Source organism: Camelina sativa, chromosome 1 (genome assembly GCF_030686135.1).
Source record: "Camelina sativa cultivar CO46 ecotype springtype chromosome 1, ASM3068613v1".
NCBI classification, from domain to species: domain Eukaryota; kingdom Viridiplantae; phylum Streptophyta; class Magnoliopsida; order Brassicales; family Brassicaceae; genus Camelina; species Camelina sativa.
The window spans coordinates 14786941-14810654 of record NC_141880.1 but is presented as its reverse complement, the minus strand read 5'-3'; the positions used below and the strand labels follow the sequence as shown (position 1 = coordinate 14810654).

The following is a 23714-nucleotide window of genomic DNA, read 5'->3' as shown; positions in this document are numbered from 1 at the left end:
CTGTTTGGGTTGGTTATTTTGAGTTTCAGGTACACCACTCGAGCTTACACTCGATCGAGTGACCTTCGACTCAGTGATCGGGTACAAGTCAGTCAGCTAGCCACACGACCACTCCACTCGAGCAAGCACAAGATCAGGTGCCCATTCGAGCAGTTGGTCGAGTCAGTTGATGCAGACAAGATCCCAGGGTAATCAGAACTTGCAGAAGTATTTAGATCACATCAATCGCCTACCAAGGGATTTGCGACAGCATAAAGCCAGAATACTTCAAGAATAAGAGCAGCAAGCACTGATGGATCCACCCATGCAGAGACCAAGACAGATTGGAGCAGGAGATGCTCCAAACACCCACACACAAAGGACAGGAATAGTTCCACCTGCAATAGCAAACAATAACTTTGAGATCAAAAGTGGACTCATCACAATGATTCAGTCAAACAAGTTTCATAGTCTGCCTATGGAGGATCCTTTAGACCATCTTGATGAGTTTGATAGGCTCTGTGGCCTAACCAAGATTAATGGAGTCAGTGAAGACAGCTTCAAACTCAGACTTTTCCCATTCTCACTTGGAGACAAAGCTCATCTGTGGGAGAAGACTTTACCAATAGGAGCCATCACCACATGGGATGGATGCAAGAAAGCCTTCTTAGCTAAGTTCGTCTCCAATGCAAGGACAGCAAGGTTGAAGAATGAGATATCTGGTTTTGCTCAGAAGAACAATGAAACCTTCTGTGAAGCTTGGGAAAGGTTCAAGGGTTATCAAACTCAGTGTCCACACCATGGGTTCAGCAATGAGTCCCTGCTTAGCACATTATACAGAGGAGTTCTACCAAAGATCAGAATGTTGCTGGACACTGCATCTAATGGTAATTTTCTCAACAAACATGTTGATGAAGGATGGGAACTAGTAGAGAATTTGGCCCAGTCAGATGGAAACTATAATGAAGATTATGATAGAACTGTAAAATTTGTGGATTCAGCCCCATATGAGAAATACAAGAAAGATCTGAAGATTATGAATGATAAGCTGGACAAGATTCTGCTCAGTCAACAGAAAAACATTCATTTTCTTGCTGAGGAAGAAACAACAGTTCAAGATGGGGAGAATGATGTAGCTGAGCTATGTTACATCCAGAACCAAGGAGGATTCAAGCCCTCTAACCAATTCAAGAACAACAATCTGTCTTACATGAGTCAAAATGTGGCCAATCCACAAGACCAGGTCTATCCACCACAACAAGCACAACAGCAACACAATTATGTGCCTAAACAACAGAACCAAGGTTACCAGGGTCAAGTGTGTCCCCCACCAGGGTTTCAGACTACCCAAGCCCAGGAACCTGACTTAAGGACATTGATGCAGCAGCTGTTGCTTAACCAAGCCACTGGTCAGATGGAAACCTCCAAGAAGTTTGCTGAAATCAACCAGAGAAAAGATTCTACTTATAATGACCTGAACATCAAGTTTGAAAGCCTTAATTCCAAGGTTAAGTTCTTGGAGAGCACTATGGCTTCTACTTCAGCTCCAAAACCTAATCAACTGCCTGGAAAGGCAATCTAAAACCCAAGGGAGTTCACTGCCAAGGCTATCTATGTTACAAAGGATATTGTCACTGAGGACAGTGAGGTTAAAGATGGGGAGGGTATTCAACAAGTTTCAGCTCAGAATGGAGCAGGATATCAGGAAGAGAAGAAACTCGACAGTACACTCGACTCAGTACACGATCGAGTGACTGATCGAGTACACTCCACCGAGTCTGTTACACCTGCCAAGTACATTCCCCCAACTTATAAACCACCTCTGCCATTCCCAGGACGTTTCAAGGCACAAAAGCTGAAGGAACTCATGGAGATAATTGAAAAAGAGAAGGTGTTGGCCTTGAAAGAAGAAGTTATCATTGCATACCAAGAAGAAGAGAGAGGTCCTGCTTTGGAACAATATGCTCCATATCCTCTTTACCATAATATGTTACTAGAGATCTCCAAGAAGAGGGCTCAGAATCAAGACAAGAAGGACCTTGAGGAGACTAAAGGAATAGTCATCCCAGCCAAACTTGAAGATCGAGGTCCGTTCAATTTGCCTTGCTCCCTTAGCTACCTACACTTCAACAAGTGCATGTGTGATCTAGAAGCATCTATTAGTGTAACGCCCTATTATGTAGCACAAAAGCTTGGTCACACTGAATTCAAGCCTAGTAACCTCCACATAAGTATGGCTGATGGATCAGACAGGGAAGTGGTTGGAAAATTGGAAAGCTTACCAGTCAAGATAGGCAAGGCCAGAATCCCTATTGATTTTGTGGTTATAGAGATGGATAAGGAGTGAGAAGATCCTATCATCTTAGGGAGACAATTCCTAGACACTGCTGGAGCTGTCATTGATGTTAAGGAAGAGCTGGTGACCTTGAACATAGCTGAGGGTTTAACCATGAAATTTGATATCTATAACCCAACCAACTTGCCCTCCATTCATGATCAACCTTTTGCTGTTAAGGACAGAGTTGACTATGAGATCTCAACAGAAGTGGAAACTGCAAACGCTAAGCCCTCTCCTCATGAGGAATCTGTTGACGAGCTCAGGGATTCAGTTCAAGTGTTAACTGGTCTAGTGAAGGATTTGCAAGTTCAGCTCAAGAAGAGGTCTTTGAAAAAGGTGAGACCAAGACTCAAGATCAAAAGTAAACAAGCTGCAGGTGTGGTGACTGTTTTGACCAACAACAAGGACCATGGTGACCAATTTGAACCAGGGGGAACTCATCACCTCTCTGGTCTCCTAACTAAGTTTAAGGAGGAACAAAAAGTCAAGCTCAGTGACTTTAAACAAGCTCATTGGGGAGGAAGTCCCTAAGGTATCTTTGTATATAAGTTTAATTTCCTTTGTGTTTTTGATGTTTTTCTTTTATGTTTGTTTTGGGTAGGCTTTTACATGAGGCTAGTGCATGGACTTAACTGAGTTTGGACTCATAGGAAAGGAAGTTCAAGGCCACTCGACCAGCCCACTAAGGAGCACACGATCGAGTGCTTATTCGAGCCCAAGCCCAGCCAATTCACTCGATCGGATGAATGGAGGGAGAAAGTATTTTGAAATTCAAATTTGGTGAGGCACTCGACCATGTGGGGTCGAGTGGTGGCTCGAGCATGTGCAAAATTGAGTCAAAGATTCCAATTTCAAATTTTGAATGGTATACACGCTCCACCTTGATTTCCTGTCCCCTTCTACTTCTATATAAGGACCTAAATCGATCCTACAACCCTCACACTCTCTCACTTACAGAAAAAACTTTCATTTGGTTTAAAATCTCTCTTTACTCTTCCTTAAAGCTTAAGTTCCTTTGTTTTCTGGGTACTAACCTACTAATATTAAGCTTTGAGTCTATTCCCTTTCAAGATTCTCTTTCACAATGTCTTCACAAGAATGGGAAACACCATAACAAGCTGGATTCCGCCCAAGAAATCTGCTGAAGAATTCATGGATCGTCGTGATGCACTGTTAATATCAAGGAGAGAAGCAAGCGGAAGAACTCGACCACGCACTCGAGGGGGCAAACGGTCGTGTGCCGAATCGAGCAGGGGGTCGAGTGCCCTGACAGAGAAGAGAAAGCAGCCCATTGAAGAGGACTCAGAAGAAACTGAGAGTGAGAAAGAAACAGAAAGTGAAGAAGTAATGGAGGTTGAAAATGAGGATTATAGAAGAGATAGGACAAGTGAGAGGAGGCCAGAAGGTGAATTTCAACAAGAAGAAAGTGGAGATGAAGAAGAGTCTGGCATCTTGACATCAAATCAGCTCTTTAAGGCTCTGATGACAATGAAGTTTCAAGGGACCAGGTTCCCTCACAAGAAGACTATGGAGGAGCTTGGCATTGGAAATAACCATGGAGGGATATCAAAGGGAAAGCTGTGAGTTCATATCCACTGTCCAAATGCATTACTTCACTGATTGTGTTTATCAAGAGAAAGGAGTTGGGTTCATCACTTTCACTATCAGAGGAAAACAATATGAGATGTCACTCTTGGAGGTAGCCACTATCTATGGGTTTGAAACTGGAACTGACTGCAACATGGTGATGCCAAAGGAAGAGATGTACTCTGTTTGGAACACTATTGGTGATGATAAACCATACTATTCAGCCTCAACCAAAAGCTCCAAAATTAGAAGCCCAATTCTGAGGTATTTTCACAAAGCTCTAGCTAACACAATGTTTGCTAGGAAAGAAACTGGGAACTTGAATGAAAGTAAGCTTAAGATGATAGATATGGCCCTATGGTGTTATGGATAAAACAAGAGATGGAATCACAATCTGTGGGAGTAGGGTCTCAATTGACCTAGCTGTGGTCCTCATTGATCAAATAACCTACTACAGAAGTTGGGTCAACAAGCTACACAAGAGAGGCTCAACTGGAGTCATAACCATTGGAGGCATCATCACTCCAATACTTAAAGCTGCCAATGTCCCACTTAGAGGTGAGAAGACCCAGTCAAGATGGATTGACATCCCATATCTCACATCCACTCTCATTCTTGCCAAAGAAAAGCATCATGGGAAGTACTTGTTCAATTTTGATCACCCAAAAGTAGGCAAGGCTCAATTTGTGCTGCCAAACCCAGGAGCTACAACAATATGTCAAGGGCTTAACATAGATTTTTGGCCAGCAGCTGAGATACTATTTGATGGGTCAGCCCCTCATGTTGAAGAACAAGCTGGAGATGTTAATATGGCTGATGGGGAAGAACAGTTCTACTTTGAAGACTATGAGCCTCAACCAGGAGATAGTAGAGGAGTAAGGGAGACAGCCAAAAGGGTGACACTACTCCAAAAATGGAGCAAATGGCATGGTAAGACAACAAAGAAGCTGAAGAATAAATTAGCTAAAATGTCTAAGTCCATCAAGGGTATGAAAAGAGAAATTGCTGAATTGAAGAGTGGGAACACATCCCCAGCACCATCTGAGCAATTGAGAAGAAGTAGCTCAACCAGGGTACCATCTAGGGCTGGAAACACTTTGGAGACTTCCAGAGCCTCGTCATTTGAGCCACTACAGAGGGGAAGAGGCATAATCCTCACAGAACAGCCAAGTTCGAGGCACTCGACCAGTGCACTCGAACAATCACACGACCGAGTGCCTCAAATGCACTCGGCTGAGCACCCCTCTAGGCCTCAATACAGCTTCCCAGCTCCTCAGGGTTATCCACCTTACCCCTATGGCCCAGTTTACCCTCCCTTCCCACCGCAGTACTTCATGGATCCGGCTATGATGCAGCAATATTTCGAGCAGCAGAGACAATTCTTCCCAACTCAGCCAAGCACTCAACTGAGTCACTCGACCGAGCACTCGATCGAGTGCATGTCCGGCGCCATAGTCGAGTTGCCTCCATCCCCTTCAACTAGTCAGAATCAAGCCCAAGGCTCAAGCTACACATATGACAGCATGGCTGAAGATTTGGACAGCTTCTTCAACAACCATTGAGGTACCAATATCACCTTACCCACTGTTTATACCATTTAGTTGCATATTTTCTTTGTTTTAGTTCTTAAATTCTCTTACAAATTTTTATTACACAGAGGACTGTGTAATTTAAGTTTGGGGGAGAGTTTAAGACATCATTTAACATAGTTTGCTGTTTTCTTATTTTTCATTAATACTTGCACTGCATCTAAGGCATAGAAAAACAAAAAAAAAAAAAAAAAATTTCACAAAAACCTTTAAAAAACAGAGTGTTCATATAGTTTGCATTGCATATTAGGATCTTGTTGCCATATTTCATATAGGATTGCTTCACATTTGCATTAGGGATCAATGATGAGTTTAGCCTTGTTAACACTGTCTGAATTCACTAAACTAGGATCAATGCCCAAGTTAATAGTACTTTGATGCTAGTTGAGTGGTTAGAAACATAAGATTGAACCAAGTCTAGAATTCCTATACTGCATTCTGTCTGAACTGAAAGATGTTGTGATTTGAAGTCATTTCCTATTTATAAGAACCTAATTTTGACTTTTAAATATCAGTTTGTGCAATGCTTTTAAACTTATGGATACTATATACATATTTGGATCATCTTTCCCATTTTTACCACTCTTGTTGATCCAAGTAGCTGATTTCATCATTGAATCAGTTTCCCCACCCATAACCAACCTTTCTTTTAAGCCATGTTTATTCTTGAGTGTGTGAGGCCTATTTTGGGATTGAGCTTGGTAGAAAGTGTTAGGTTTGAATTGACAAGAATAAAACCTTGTGTAGTTCTAGTTTGCATTTTTCAAACTAGATAGGACTAGGGGGTTTAATTTCTGGGTTTGGGACTTGGTGTGTTCAAAAAGAAAAGAAAAGAGTGGAAAGAGAAAGAAAAGGGTAAAGTCCTTAGGAGAGAAGTCTTTAAAAGTAAATTCAAACTCTAAGTGAAAGAATGGGGAGTAGTAAAAATTTCAAATAAGGTTCTGGTCAAAGAAAAGAAAGAAAGAAAAGAAGAGTCTAGTAAAAAGCTTAATGACTTGGGATACAAGTAAGAAAGAGAACCTTAGCATTTAAGAAAGAAACTCCCATTCCACTAGAGCAATCAGTATGAAACCTCTCCTAGGACTGAAAAACAAAAGAGAAAAAAAGGGGCAAAAGAGAAAAGATGAAGCTAAAGGGTAGAGTTAGGACATCATGGGACTCGAATGCTTAGGAACAAACACTTTGGGTACTTTTGGGTAGACAAGGTTCTGTTATTGTATGTGTCTAAGTGATCTTACCTTTATCATTCTCCTAAAGCTCAATCTAATTTTTGAAAGAACCCTTATGTTTGATAAGCCCCACTCAAAACAGAGACCATTTTTGTCTCTAACCCTTCTCACCAAGCCAAATGAGTTTAAACATTGCATAATCTGATTCATGTTCTTGCTTAATGAATGTTAAAGGAAATGACTGATTTGAATGCATGTGGAAGTCTAAGGCTAGAATCAGTTGAGGTTGAGAAAGGCTTGTCTAAAATCTTTAAGTATAGCTCATTCACCTTGCATCATAGTACTAGTAACTTGGACATTGATTCTAGCTGGTCTATTTGCATGTTTAAGGTTCTGAGATCCCACTTTTAAACCTCTCTTCCTTCTTATGACTTGTTTGCTTGAGGCCAAGCAAAGACTAAGTTTAGGGGAGTTGATATATGTATATTTTACCCTATTTAACCATTGTTTATTTACATCTTTTACATGTTTTATTAGCTTATCTTGTCACATTCATATAGTTTATAGATTGTTTGTGCATTAGAGTAGGATTTGCATTGCATTTGCATTGTTCCATGTTTAAATAGGTGAATTGGACTCAAGAAGCATGGGAATAGCATCTGGGATGGAGAGAGTGCAATCATTGGAGTGAATAGGAGATGAATCAAGAAGAAAACCAACAAAACATGAAGCACTCGACCACCTGACTCTGAAGCACTCAATCCTTAGGATGGAAGCACACGACCGTGTGGAACACAAGACTCGGCTGGTGGGAAGCAGAAGGAAACCCACTCGACCAAGCCCACTCGACCGCTTGTGGTCGAGTACATCGAGCTGACTTCTTATTTTGTCTGGTAGCCAAATTAGGGCTTCCCTCTCTCTATATATATACTCTTTGTACCCCATGGCCGCAAACAGTCCTCTTTTATGCAAGATAGTCTTTGTAGCCACCAAAAAACCTAGTTTTTACCCCTTAAGGATTTTTAGGATTTATTTACTGCTTTTTCCCTTTTATTTACTGTTTTCTCTCAGATTTCCATACTTTGTAAGTTCCATAACTTTCAGTGTATTGAGAATCTGAGTTTGCTTCTTTATATTAAGTTGTTATTCATCATTTCATCTATCTTATCATTTTAGTTTTATTTATTTCTTATGTTGTAAGCTTGCCATGTATGTTTTTTAGAACAAATATAGTTTGTGTTTATCATCATCATGTCTAGTTCATTTGAGTAGTGAGTTAGGATTCTGGAGATGGATTAGGCTGGTTTAGGGTTGTGGTAATCAGGAATGGTTAAGATAGTTGTTTAAATATCTCTTCTGGGTTGGGTGTGCTCTAAGTTGTTCTTATATCTAAGAGGGTAAGAGCAGGTCTTAAGCTTCCTAGCATCACAGCAATGTCTAGGTTGTTAGATAAAGCCAATACTGGAGATTGTCATGCTTGTCCCAAGAGATTGGTTGCACAAGGTGGTTTTTGACAAGTAATGGTCTGGTGCTTAAAGCTTGTTCAGTATGATTTCACCAATGAGAGTTGGGTTAGGATGTTACTGTAACTTGATCACTTCTGTCATGAGAGTGGATAAGTGAGTCATTAAGATCATTTTCTAGAGATAGCTCATGTTAGATGAGATTTGTTGACCAGCTTAGATAGCCACAGCCTGAACACCATCCCATGAATCCATCTCTGGAAGTCTTCTTTGTCATTTGATTGTTTTCTTATCGCATATCTTTCTGTTTCATCGCATTTGTCTCAGTTTAAGTTTCTCAATATTGCATTTCTTTTTCGTCAAACCCACTCGACCTAGTCACTCGACCAGTCACACGGTCGAGTGCTTGATCGAGCACCTTCGGGTTGTTCTTTTATTTTCTGTTCATTTTCCTTTCTGCATCTTTACTGTTTTATCTATTGCTTTTATTTCTTTTAGTTATATTTCAGCATTTCTTACTTTGTTTACTTGCATTTAATTTCAAGCATTTTACTTTCTGCACTTTCATTATTTTCATCTTACTGTTTTACCAAATCACTTTCATACTTGGCTTAACTTGGATTATTGTTCACATTCTGATTGCATACACATCACACACTTTATGGATTGACATCTCTTATACTACAACTGCATAAGAGAATTGAAACCTCTTCCATCTTCCACCAAAAAGATTATGTTTCAAGACTCTTTTACCAGGAAGTCTTACCAAAGAATCCAACCAGTGCCAATGCTAGATGTCACGGTGACAACCAAGGCTCAGTAAGGATGCATTTTAATCAAAAAAGAACTCTTTAAGAAAATTTAGTTCTGCCTACTTTTCAAAACAAACTAATGGTCAGGTAGTTAAATATACATAAGAGTAATGTGAGAGGTATGGAGTTCGAATACAGTTGGACGTTCACATTTTCGTTTTTAGTGTAATCTCTTTCTCTATTTGTTTGTTTCCATCATTGCCAACTCAAAATATTAATTACTGTATAACGATTATTACCTCCCTAAAACTATTATGAAGATATCAATCAAAAATCAATAATATTAATGTCCCTATAATCACGCAAATTAACTCTTTCTGAAAGATGATCATATATATTGCAAAACCAGTAAAGGAATTATGTGTAACGAAAAACATATTATATTAAATATATAGGGACACAAACTAAGGAAATATTCCAAATTTAACAAATTTTTAAGAAAATCGTTTATACTGATACCTAAATTACGATAGAAAATTACACAAAATCTAAGAAACTTACTATATGTATTCGTAAAATATTTGCTATGTATATTCTAAATAGATAGAGGTCTCCAACTATAAACGGATGGATGGCTCTTCGATTATCAGTATAGCATACATCAATATACTTCATACACATTTATAATCTACAAAAAATGGGTGGAGTTATATAATATAACTTTCAGCTTAGTCATCATCAATAGTCAAAAAGCTCAGCATAGGAGCATCAATCACAAGACCGTATTTCTCCTCGATTGTTGTAAAGATGAGAAATATGGTGTTGTGTTTATGCTCATCTCCTGAGCATCTTTGACATGTGTCTCGCCTGTATGCTTATATATATGTACCTGATTTGAAATGGTTACTAACTCTTCTTGGGAGCTGCCCAAACACGAAATCCCTCATCTTGGTTATGATCTCCTAAACGCTATGTTATCTTTATGAATGTGTTCTGCATATCTTCACTTCTCATTGCCTTTTCTTTCTCCTCTGTTTTTAACCTCAGGTATGGGGTTTTTATGAAGCACAGCAGTTGCATTCCGAAGAAATGAATCAAATGAGTTTTCCATTTATTCCCGAGTGTTTGCTATCTTCGCTCAAGTCTATTGAGATCAAAACCAGCATCTCGGGATATACTTCCTAGAGAATTCTGTAATCCTCAAGAAACTGACTCTACGTCTGAATGATCGCGTAAATGTCAATGGCATCTTAAAGAAGCTCGTGAAAATCCCAAGCCGCTCCATCACATGTGAAGTCGTTGTAAAAATGATAATAGAACGATAGCTCTCTGCCACACATGAAAGCAAGTGTTAGGCTTTTTGTTTATGTTTCCTTTGGAGTTAATAAAGATGAAATGAAAACTGTTGAAATACATTTGCAAGAACTCTTTATGTTTCTCTATCCATGGTTCTAGTCACGATTGCCTACAATTTATTGATTGTTGAATTGATTTTTATGAACTGCAACTAATCTGGAATTTGTTCTTGAAGACTGATCTTCTCATTCATGAATTTGTTTTGTGTCTTTTTTTTTGTCACGAATCTGTTTTGTGTCTTTTGTATCATGAATCAGTTTCTGTTCATGAATCGATCGATCTTGATCTGTATTTGTGTTTTTTTTCCTTTTCATGGACTTTTAGTTTTGTGTCCTTTGAAATGAATCAGTTTGTAAGAACTTTGATTTAACGATTCTTGTCTGCATTGATTTTGGTTGTTGATGTTTTAACTTTGATTTATGTGCTGTAACCAAATTTTTTATGTTCATACACTAAAAATTCATCGTTATCTGCTACTTTGCAAAGCTCCTAACGGGATTGAGTCTTTAAGAGTTGTTGTTGTGGTGGATTGTTGAGTTGAGCATTTGCAGGTTCTGTTTCTACCTGTTGTTCTCTGTTAACTAGGAATTTTCTGTATTTTGACTTCTTTCTCTGCTTCAGAATGTCGATTCAGGTGAACTTTAACCTTAGGCTGATTGTTAACCATATACAAGATATGTGGCTGCTCTGCGGGGAGAGACTCTTTTACCAGGAAGTCTTACCAAAGAAACCAACCAATGCCAAAGCAAGATGACACGGTGACAACCAAAGCTCAGTAAGGATGCATTTTAATCAAAAAAGAACCCTTTAAGAAAATTTAGTTCCGTCTACTTTTCAAAACAAACTAATGGTGAGGTAGTTAAATATACATAAGAGTAATGTGAGAGGTATGGAGTTCGAATACAGCTGGACGTTCATATTTTCGTTGGTAGTGTAATCTCTTTCTATATTTGTTTTTTTCCATCATTGCCAACTCAAAAATATTAATTACTGTATAACAATCATTACCTCCCTAAAACTATTATGAAGATATCAGTAGAAAAAATAATAATATTAATGTCCCTATAATCACGCAAATTAACTCTTTCTGAAAGATGATCATATATATTGCAAAACCAGTAAAGGAATTACGTGTAACGAAAAACATATTATATTAAATATATAGGGACACAAACTAAGGAAATATTTCAAATTTAGCAAATTTTTAAGAAAATCGTTTATAGTGTTACCTAAAATACGATAGCAAAATACACAAAATCTAAGAAACTTACTATATTTATTCGTAAAATATCTGCTATGTATATTCTAAATAGAAAGAGGTCTCCAACTATAAACGGATGGATGGCTCTTCGATTATCAGTATAGCATATATCAATATACTTCATACACATTTATAATCTACAAAAAATGGCTGGAGTTATATAATATAACTTTCAGCTTGGTCATCATCAATAGTCAAAGAGCTCAACATAGGAGCATCAATCACAAGACCGTATTTCTCCTTGATTGTTGTATAGATGAGAAATATGGTGTTGTGTTTATGCTCCTCTGTTGAGCAGCTTTGACATGTGTCTCGCCTGTATGCTTATATATATGTACCTGATTTGAAATGGTTACTAACTCTTCTTGGGAGCTGCCCAAACATGAAATCCCTCATCTTGGTAATGATCTACTAAACGATATGTTATCTTTATGAATGTGTTCTGCATATCTTCACTTCTCATTGCCTTTTCTTTCTCCTCTGTTTTTAACCTCAAGTATGGGGTTTTTACGAAGCACAACAGTTGCATTCCGAAGAAATGAATCAAATGAGTTTTCCATTTGTTCCCGAGTGTTTGCTATCTTCGCTTAAGTCTGTTGAGATCAAAACCAGCATCTCGGGATATACTTCCTAGATAATTCTGTAATCCTCAAGAAACTGACTCTACGTCTGAATGATCGCGTAAATGTCAATGGCATCTTGAAGAAGCTCGTGAAAATCCCAAGCCGCTCCATCACATGTGAATTCGTTGTAAAAATGATAATAGAACGATAGTTCTCTGCCACATATGAAAGCAAGTGTTAGGCTTTTGTTTATGTTTCCTTTGGAGTTAATAAAGATGAAATGAAAACTGTTGAAATACATTTGCAAGAACTCTTTCTGTTGCTCTATACATGGTTCTAGTCACGATTGCCTACAATTTATTGATTGTTGAATTGATTTTTGTGAATTGCAACTAATCTGGAATTTGTTCTTGAAGACTGATCTTCTCATTCATGAATCTGTTTTGTGTATTTTTTTTTGTCACGAATCTGTTTTGTGTCTTTTGTATCATGAATCAGTTTCGGTTCATGAATCGATCGATCTTGATCTATATTTGTGTATTTTTTCCTTTTCATGGACTTTTAATTTTGTGTCCTTTGAAATTGTGACAACCCGTCCCGTTGACCCCACTAGCCCACTGCTAGCTTGCTCCCATAGGCCCGAAGCTGGCCCTGCAGGGCATCGATCCTAACCCCTCACCGTGGCAAATGGAACTACTCATCCAAATCCACAATAGGTTATTGGTGCGTCAGGCTTTCCTCGAACCCTTGTCCCCACCCTTTAACAACCTTCCCACAGGACAAGTTGTCACCAATTGATCTGCAGGTCAATTGGTGACAGCTTGTCCTGTGGGAAGGTTGTTAAAGGGTGGGCATGTGGGAAAGTTGTTAAAGGGTGGGGACCAGGGTTCGAGGAACGCCTGGCGCACCAATAACCTACTGGTGGATTTGGATGAATAGTTCCATTTCACGGTGAGGGGTTAGGATCGATGCCCTGCAGGGCCAGCTTCGGACCTATGGGGGCAAGCTAGCGGTGCCCTAGTGGGGTCAACGGGACGGGTTGTCACAGAATTGAATCAGTTTGTAAGAACTTTGATTTAACGATTCTTGTCTGCATTGATTTTGGTTGTTGATGTTTTAACTTTGATTTATGTGTTGTAACCAAATTTTTTATGTTCATACAGTAAATATTCATCGTTATCTGTTACTTTGCAAAGCTCCTAACGAGATTGAGTCTTTAAGAGTTGTTGTTGTGGTGGATTGTTGAGTTGAGCATTTCCAGGTTCTGTTTCTACCTGTTGTTCTCTGTTAACTAGGAATTTTCTGTATTTTGACTTCTTTCTCTGCTTCAGAATGTCGATTCAGGTGAACTTTAACCTTAGGCTGATTGTTAAACATATACAAGATATGTGGCTGCTCTGCGGGGAGAGACTCTTTTACCAGGAAGTCTTACCAAAGAAACCAACCAGTGTCAATGCAAGATGACACGGTGACAACCAAAGCTCAGTAAGGATGCATTTTAATCAATAACGAACCCTTTAAGAAAATTTAGTTCCGCCTACTTTTCAAAACAAACTAATGGTCAGGTAGTTAAATATACATAAGAGTAATGTGAGAAGTATGGATTTCGAATACAGCTGGACGTTCACATTTTCGTTTTTAGTGTAATCTCTTTCTCTATTTGTTTTTTTCCATCATTGCCAACTCAAAAATATTAATTATTGTATAATGATCATTACCTCCCTAAACTATTATGAAGATATCAATCAAAAATCAATAATATTAATGTCTCTATAATCACGCAAATTAAACTCTTTCTAAAAGATGATCATATATATTGCAAAACCAGTAAAGGAATTACTTGTAACGAAAAACATATCATATTAAATATATAGGGACACAAAGTAAGGAAATATTCCAAATTTAACAAATTTTTAAGAAAATCGTTTATACTGTTACCTAAATTATGATAGAAAATTACACGAAATCTAAGAAACTTACTATATTTATTCGTAAAATATCTACTAGATATATTTTAAATACATAGAGGTCTCCAACTATAAATGGATGGATGGCTCTTCGATTATCAGTATAGCATACAGCAACATACTTCATACACATTTATAATCTACAAAAAATGGCTGGAGTTATATAATATAACTTTCAGCTTGGTCATCATCAATAGTCAAAGAGCTCAGCATAGGAGCATCAATCACAAGACCATATTTCTCCTCGATTGTTGTATAGATGAGAAATATGGTGTTGTGTTTATGCTCCTCTGTTGAGCATCTTTGACATGTGTCTCGCCTGTATGCTTATATATATGTACCTGATTTGAAATGGTTACTAACTCTTCTTGGGAGCTGCTCAAACCTGAAATCCCTCATCTTGGTAATGATCTCCTAAATGCTATGTTATCTTTATGAATGTGTTTTGCCTATCTTCTCTTCTCATTGCCTTTTCTTTCTCCTCTGTTTTTTAACCTCAGGTATGGGATTTTTACGAAGCACAGCAGTTGCATTCCGAAGAAATGAATTAAATGAGTTTTCCATTTGTTCCCGAGTGTTTGCTATCTTCGCTCAAGTCTTTTGAGCTCAAAACCAGCATCTCGGGATATACTTCCTAGAGAATTCTGTAATCCTCAAGAAACTGACTCTACGTCAGAATGATCGCGCAAATGTCAATGGGATCTTGAAGAAGCTCGTGAAAATCCCAAGACGCTCCATCACATGTGAAGTCGTTGTAAAAATGATAATAGAACGATAGCTCTCTGTGGAGTCAGCTAACTCTGGCAAACTCAAAGTTTACAACTTCCACTGTAATGGATCGCGGAGTTCAACCAAGTTTCCACGTTTAGGAAAGCACATAAGCCAAGGATGCGTTTCCATTACACGGACATATACAGCAGCTTCACACCATGACTTGCAAGCAGCCGATGCACGGATGTTATCTTCTAAGTCATGATGTGACATTATTATCCCAAGGACGTCTAAAGGAAGGTCAACGAAACTCGGGTTTGAGATTAGGGCCTTCTTTCTTGAAGATTGTGTCCTACAAAGCAATCTATTAGCTTAAAATTAGGCACGGTCGTGACTTTTAAATTATTCTCAAAGTGAAACTTCTTTTAGTTCGAGAAGACAAGAACTGATACAACCAACACAATGAATAAAACATCAACAACTAAACCAAAAAAACAAAAAACAAATCTCTTAACTTGGGAATTGTTTTGGATTCTACAAAATCTATTAGTATCCATCATACACTAGATTTATTTCTTATTCAATTCAGTTTTCCCCAATTTGTAATAAAATGTTTTGAGAGTAACAAACCCTCTACGCGATGCGGTGGCTAGAGAAAGGGAAGAAGGTGACACCATATTGGAAGACGGCGGTAGACTTTGACGAGACGACGAGTCAACGACACCTTAAGACCTTAGGGTTTGTTGTGTTTCAGTATTTGGGGCCTTTTCATTTAAGTGATTAATTCTTTCAATTTTTAGTCTTATAAAAGCACAAACTCACTTGTACAATCATATGCTGACATATATGGCAAGTGCATCCTTTATCTTATGCAGTTCAAACTACTCGTGCAATCTTTAAGGTATTTGTATTGGGATAACTGATTTGGGTGTTCTTTTAGTAAAAATATTAGTAACATAATGTAAGATCATTAGTTTCGATCTTTTGTTTAAGGAGTTGGTTATTGGGAGAACATGTTTAAGATCATAAGATTTAATATTATAATAATCTAAAACATATTACAATTTTAAAAACTTTAAAAAATAACATTTAAATTGCAAACTTAAAAAATTTATACTAAAATTCAAGATACAATACCAATTTTTTTAAGAAACAAAAAAAACATTAAAGATATAAATAAAAAAAACAAACAAACAGATTACAATTTTAAAAACTTTCAAAAATAACATTTAAATTGCAAACTTAAAAATCTTATATTAAAATTCAAAATACAATACCAAATTTTATGAAACAAACAAAACTTCCTCCAAACAAATAAATGTTTTCTCCGTTGCAAAAAATTGTGTTCATTCACAAGTTGCCACGTCACCCAAGAACTGGCCCAAAATCAGTTCTACATCAAGATCCAACAACATATTCTTACCCACTATTCTCTATATTTTTGATTTTAAAAAGACTTAGAACACCCAAGATGTTGGCCCAATGGCCTTATGGTGACATGTGGCACGTGTATCACAATTAGTTAAAATTTGTAAAGCAAAAAATACAAAAAGATATAGTAATCATGTACGACATTATATGTAAAACTCACAAACATCCTCTCTTGGTTATCAAATTCTTTTAGGTAACTCGATTTCTTATGCTTCTGCTGCAAAAATATGGAGATAACACGTTTCTTCTAAGTCAAGGTATTCAAAGTCACTGACGAAATCATAAAAGACGAATATGTTTTTGAAACATGATGACTTAGAATCTAAAACATCTCTCATATTGGAACTTGGAAGGGTAGGATAATTAAATTTTCTACTTTCTACAGCCTCTATATTTGTTTTAGCATTTTTTTCTCAGTTTTTCTGAAGTCACGTCATCATAAGTATAACTGTATGATTTTTTTTGTTATTTTTTGGTAAAAGCTAATTAAATTCTCTGGTTTCATCTTCTTATAATAAAAAGAGAAGTACAAATTGGAGAATGTCCAAAATCTAATCTATTTACTCAAATTGCCACTCAATTATTAATAAAGGAGACACTTTATTGAAATTAAGAAGACAAAATTGACTTATAAATAAATCAGAAATCGATTATATCTGTAGGATCTCTTTATCCGAACCCGACAATCTCTTCCTGTCCAGCGACTTGGGTAATGATTTTGATATTGGGCTTCATTTTGTTTTGAAAAAATTGTATCCATATTGGGCATTGCTTATATTTTTTAAAGTATGACAAAAACTCCAGTTTCCTATTCTAATACGTCGACCAATATATCTTCTTAAATGTGAAAATCGATTCATATCAATTAACGCAAATCATTGAAATGTGAGAAATTAATTCTCCAATCAACTTACAATCAGCTTCTCAATTAACAAATTTCATAATAGCATAATTACTAAAAACACGCAATTAAACATCAAACATATTAATTCTCCAATCAACTTATAATCAGCTTCTCAATTAACAAATTTCATAATAGCCTAATAACTACAAAAACGCAATTAAACATCATACATACCTAATTATATTTCCAAGAATCAAAACAAATGAGAGTAAAAAGATTTCGTCCTTTCCATGATCTTCAAGATTAGCATAACTCAAACTCTATGAAGCCCTATGTTAGGTATTTATGTATAAATAGGTCTATGCAATAGTCATTCTACTCTCATCACATCAATCAATTTCGTACACTCAATAGCAAAACTCAAAGTCATATTTGTACTTTTTAATGGCGCAAGGAATTGCTTACCTCAACGATGTCAAGCCCTACAAGACATCCTGGAAAGTGAAAGTCTGATTCCTTCATGCTTGGAAAACTTACACCACCGCTTTTGGGGAGACATTTGACATGGTCCTCGCAGATTTACATGTAAGTTAATCTTCAATATTTTCCTCATCAAGCTGTCAAATATCAAATTCAGTGAATGTCACCTCATAACTAAACATTAATTCAGGGAACAAAGATTCATGTTTCTGTTAAAAAGGATTGTATGAATCGTTTTGAAAAGTATATGGTGTCAGGTGAATGGAAAACATTCAACACTTTGGTTTGGTTTATGCAGCAGGTCAGTTTAGACCAACAAGCCACCATTACAAAATGAATTTCCTGACTCAAACCATTGTCACAAGGATTGATCCACTGTCTGATGACCACTATCTGTCTCTGACTACTTACAAAGATGTGGAGACTGTGGTCTAAATGCAAACATTTTAATCGGTAATATATACATTCATTCTCATGTTAAGTCTTATTATTAAAACTGGATTATGATTCTATTTTTTAAATTGTAGACATTGTTGGACAAATTTTCAATGTGGGTGAAATGGAGACCATTGATGTCAATAGTAAGCCAACCAAGAAGATTGATTTCCAACTAAGAAATGAGCTGTAAACTACAAACTTCTAAATTATTTTCCAAACAAACTGTGTGTGTTATTGATCCGAATATCTGTTACTAACATCACATACCTTTTAATATCGTCATAGGGATGACAGACTACCTTGTACTCTTTGGGGATCCTTTGCAGAGCAGTTTCTTGAGGCTTGTGCAAATGCAGATGGTGAGATGGTGATCTGTTTGATAAAATTTGCAAAAATCAAGACATACAAAGGTAACATGATTTGATTCTCTATTAGCAACTAATAATATTTCAACTAAAATATTGAGAAATCATATATGTATCCCAACTTTGCAGATGTTCGAAGCATTGCAAACTCTTTCAAATACTTCACAACTTATCATCAATCCAGACTACCATGAGATTGTGGATTTTAAGAACAAGTTTTAGAAAGGAAGGCTAATGTAGATTTTATGTTCATGGCCTATCTAAAACTCAACCAGGTAGATCAGTTTGTAAGAAATCACACTTATGGAGAAATTCCTAAGTTTTTTACTTGCTTTCTCGCTTAATTTCATCAAAAATAAAACTTTCATGTTCTGTTTATTTCTGTCAAACAAAATCCAGAGGTTTACTAACTCCTTCTCAGCCAAAAATACTTAAAATTAGTGGCCAAATAAATTATTTGAAACAAAACTAGCATAAACAAAAATAGTGTCGAATTAAATCTTCAATAACTTACAAGGAGAATAAATTAGTGGCCATATTCGATCTAATTCGTTTGGAATCCACACCTAATCCATCCATACATAATAGATTTAGTAATTGAGGAATCTACATCGAATCTATGACGAAGAAGGAGAAAATTGAATTAAAAGATCAATCTATTACTATTGATGTCAAAATCTAAGAATTACAAAAAGACAGATTATCGGATAAATCCGATCAGCTTTGTGTAATCGGAGAATTAAAAAAAAAGACAGATTATCGGATAAATCTGCTGATGGAGCTTTTACTGGGATTCCGAACTGAAAATAACATTGCCTCAGAGATTATCCGATCAATGTTTTTGAATCGATTTTTTCTGGATCAAGAAAACTTTCTCTGTAAATCGTTTCGACTTTTCTTGATTTTTTTTCTTTCTCCCGATAACAAAATTCAAAGATAAGAGTGTTAATGGGCCAATTTCGGATTCACAATAAAACCCCATCTATTCTACTAATCAACACTTCCAAAATTATGGCCCATTAATTCATTGTTTATGTTTCATCTATACTAATATTACAATACATTATCTTTATGCTCATAATAATACAAAGTAAATGAAATTTTAATTTATTTCAGATTATAGATATAAATAAATAAAGAAAAAAAATTAAAAACCCCCGCACGTATTTTATTTAGTTACAATCATATTAAAAATATAAAACCAAAAACTTTTCTATTTGGCAGATAATTTATTTTCAAAGAAAAAGGAATATAATCATTAGCAAATGGAGTTCAGCTTAAGGTTCCTGAAAAAAAACAACCAAATATCTACTTCAGGGTTGTATCACCGTCTAAAGCCCGTCAAAACACCATGTACACACAACTTCATTACTAAATAAATAAATAAGCCAATCTTTATTACTAATAATAAAAATATTCAAAAGATAAAATTTTACCATTCACACTACTAAGTCATATATATTAGAAAGCCACTTTTACTTACACTTTATTTTAAAACTACATAAAAACAACTATAACTTGATATTATTAAAAAAATATATTACTACACATTTCCGAAATAAACATTTTTAAAAAATTTGGTACTTACAACTTAAAAAAATATATATTTAAAAACTTATGTAATCTATATACGAATAACTTTAGCATAATTTAGTTAATATATATTAAATAATATCAAAAATATTCTGCGGTATACCGCAGGTTAAAACCTAGTACTATATTAATTGGGAAGTACAAATATGAAACTAATCTTATAGAACTTAAAAAATTACAATGTTGTGCCATTAGATTTAAATAATTATTAGTTTTTTTTTAATTGTTTTTTCTCTTTAATTAATTATTGAAAAAAATACTATATAATTTTTAAAAAATATAAACCAATCAGAATTTCAAAAACTAAGATTTTATATCCAATTATACAATATGATTATTTTTGATAACTAGATTTCGAAGATTTTGTACAAATTTTAAATTATGATTCTCCTGTCATATTTCTTTTATTTTATTTATAAACTGTTTTGAATTATCATATAATACTTATGATTAATAAATAAGTAAAAAGAAATTCTGCAAAAAATGTATTTTGAACTTGTAAAAACGAAGATATATTACTCAATCTATGAAGAAAAAATGTGTGTTTTTATTTAACAAATTGACGGGTTGGTAAAACTAAATTTATGAAGTTGATAAATTAATAAATTTTATTTGCTCACAACTATAATATTGTAATTACCACTTCAAAATAATGATGCAAATACAAATAAATAAATAATATAAAAATATAATATACATCAAATAAATACTATAATATTCTAAATAATTAGTATTAAAAATACTTCAGGATAGATATAGATTTACAGAAGAATTGCAATATTAAAAATAAATATTATCTCAAACATTATAATTTTTAAAAGAATAATAAAAAATTTATTATATTATAATTTTTAGAAAAAATATTGACATGTGCTATAGAGATATCTTCTATTATTATTCTGCTCTCCATTAGGAAGCTAAGACTGAATCTTAAAGACAAGCAAGAGAAGAAGAAATTGCAGAAGCAAACAAGAACCAAAGGTGGCATTGTTCAAGTATTGGAAAGCTTCTCAAAGAATCAGAGGGTTACATCTATTGTGTTAGCTCAGTGTCACGTGCAGTCACACGTGAGGTGTGCTTTAGGTCATTACACGGAGCTTCATGTCTGTTTCACGGTGAGAGTATAAAACAAGAGCAGCCACGCCATTGGGTTTTTTTCGGTTCAGTCCATTTCTTCTTCGGCTATGCTAAGGGTTTAGAGAGTGAGAGACCTAGAGAGAGTACGGGTGTTAGATGTGTTCTCGGGGTTCTAGGATTCCTCTGAAACTCTCTTCTCTTCTTCTCATCTTCTTCATGTAATCTCATGGTGTAATGAGGTGTGAGAGCTAATCTTCATGTAAACCACATCGGAGTTGTTTTCCGATTCATTAGTGGAGGTTGAAAGCACTGTCTCTCCCCAGACGTAGCGACTGCGGTCGTGAACTGGGTTACCAAAGTTGTTGTGTTGTTCTTGTTGCGTGAATCGATCGAGAGGTCAAGTGAGGATTGAGGTTGCGATTCTCTAACGCTAACGTCTCTGATCTCACCTAAAACACATATCTCACCGTACGTACATTATGAATACAACGAACTAACTTGAACTATACGTAGATTAGTAAACTCCGTATACGTCTATGATCTCATATAACAAAACAATTCATAATCAGTTTTTAAAAAAGCAAAATTTAATAACAAACACACAAAAATTAAACACATTTAGTAATAATTAATAACAACACACACACAAACTCAAACCCAACAGTCGAAACGGTTCTGGTACACACAAACACAAGAGTGAAACTCCCAAATCCCCAGTTACACATGAACACAATAAAAAACATAACAACAAAAACCCTTCTTAATTAGTTGTTATGCGAAGAGCTTAACATGAGGTCCAACAAGTTCTTGGGAGGCGGATCGATCCATAGGATTTGACTACGACACAGTTCTATCCAAATCCGCGATTCCTCGCCCGGACGGCACATGCTTTCATCGCATGAGTAGGATGCACGACGTTTGCGATTGCACATGCTTTTATCGAATGAGTAGGATAAACAACGTTTGCGATTGTGTCCCAACCTTGAGAAATAGACTTTGCTCCTCATCCATGGGAGATTAGTTCTCAACTCAGAGTTATGAAAACTGAAAAAGATGGTCAAGCTATCAAGTGTTGTCTTGCTCACCTCCTCCCACTTCTTAGAGACTAACTTATAAACCATTGGCTTCTCGTTCATGCATGCATACATTACAAAGAGCTCTCCTTCTTTCTCTGCCAAGGCAACTGCTTTCGCCTTCCTTCCATATTACTTTCTATCGTACATATACGGGCATCAGAGTCTATGTACACAGTAAGGAGTCCACGTACCGGAAGATGGGTGAAAGTTAGACATCCTGCTGCGTATTCAGATTCAATAAAATAAACATTAACCACACAAAAATCTTACTTTAGATTCATTTCAGATTCGATTCAATTTCATATTCAACAAAATCTACTAATGTCATTAAAAGGTTACACTAGATTCATTTCAGATTCGATTCAATATTCGCCAATAAGAGGGAAAAAAAAAAACACTATCGAACTTGTCAAAATCCAATACAATTGAATATTATAATTTGATTTGAGCCTTTGAGAGTAGCAAACCCTCTACGTGAGACGGTGGCAAGAGACAGCGAAGAAGGTGACGCCATTTTCGGAGACGGCGGTGGACTTTGACGGGACAACGACACTGGCAGCATCCTCAAATTAGGGTTTGATGTCTCTCAGTTTCAACACTCAACAATGTCGTTTTGGATTTGGGCTGTTTAAGTGATTAGTAGGTTTTAAATATAAATATTTTGGGTTTATTATTACGTCAATTATGACATAAATAAACAAACTTAAAAAATAAATAGTATTAAAAAAATTCAGCATTGTATCTTAATACTATTAAAAGAGGAGTACAAAATTAAGAATGTCCAAAATTATGGTTTTATTTATAGCAATTGCCATTCAATTTATGCATTTAGAAAACAATAATTAAAATTAAAAAGGACAATTAGGGAATAAATAAGAAATTTAATTTAATTTGATTCAAATAGTATATGATCCGCGTGTTTTATTTGGGTAAATGGGTTAAATAGTTGAACCCAACTGTCTAAACGTGTGATTACGAGTTAGTTAGTATATGGTAACTATAATATATTGTCAAATCTTATCACTTTCACAAAGCTAAATAATCCAAATAATAGTCAGTATTTAATGTTGTAATCCACAAAGCTAAATGTAATGCTACGTACTATATATTTTCAAAAAAAAAAAAAAATGCTACGTACTATATGCTGCAATAATTTCGGATTTTATTTTGAGTTCTATTAGAGACTTTAGGGATATGAAGAATTCAAATTTAACATACTAAATCTTAATTACTTAACATCAGTAGAAATCATAAACCTGGAACAAATTATATATATTAAGATTTAAGTGATTGTATAGTTGCATTTATAAATAAAATATTTTAACACTACATCCGTTAAACTATAAAACTATGATTCCCATTTAAAATTTGAACGGGTTAGAGTTTACATAATTTCATAATATTATAGGCCATGTGATGGAGCAGTTAGATTTTACATCAATATGATTATAAGATAAATTTACATATATCTTATATAATAAAGTAACGTTTTCCTAAAACTTTACATGAGAATGTGACATTTGGCATTCTACATAATTGACATGTGTCCACTCATCATTATTTTTACAATTTTAAATATAATCCAATTTCATTAAACAAAAATTAATAATTTAAAATTATATATTCAATCTCCAATAATTTGCATTAAATTTTGTGTATAGGTTACAAATATATA

The 23714-nt window shown here is 35.5% G+C and overlaps 1 protein-coding gene, 1 non-coding gene and 1 pseudogene across 2 annotated transcripts; 2 read left to right on the top strand and 1 right to left on the bottom strand.

The window, feature by feature from the left end:
* Positions 1–292: 292 nt before the first annotated feature.
* LOC104708643 (uncharacterized) lies at positions 293–2326 on the top strand. Its single transcript, XM_010425239.2, has 3 exons — positions 293–441; positions 496–1552; positions 1604–2326. The coding sequence occupies exons 1-3, from the start codon at positions 293–295 to the stop codon at positions 2324–2326; spliced, it is 1929 nt and encodes a 642-aa protein (XP_010423541.2).
* On the bottom strand, positions 680–786 carry LOC147949939 (small nucleolar RNA R71). Its single transcript, XR_015565275.1, has one exon. It is a non-coding gene; the product is annotated as a small nucleolar RNA R71 (small nucleolar RNA).
* A 15128-nt stretch (positions 2327–17454) lies between the features above and the next one.
* On the top strand, positions 17455–21013 carry LOC147949938 (uncharacterized; annotated as a pseudogene).
* The last annotated feature ends 2701 nt before the right edge of the window (positions 21014–23714 follow it).

What these genes read in the sequence shown, in the direction of transcription:
- LOC104708643 (XM_010425239.2), top strand. Translation starts at nt 293, where the DNA reads ATGGATCCACCCATGCAGAGACCAAGACAGATTGGAGCAGGAGATGCT. An exon ending in ACAATGATTCAGTCAAACAA is followed by an intron (nt 442 to 495) that starts GTTTCATAGTCT and finishes TGAGTTTGATAG; the next exon opens with GCTCTGTGGCCTAACCAAGA. An exon ending in CTAATCAACTGCCTGGAAAG is followed by an intron (nt 1,553 to 1,603) that starts GCAATCTAAAAC and finishes TATGTTACAAAG; the next exon opens with GATATTGTCACTGAGGACAG.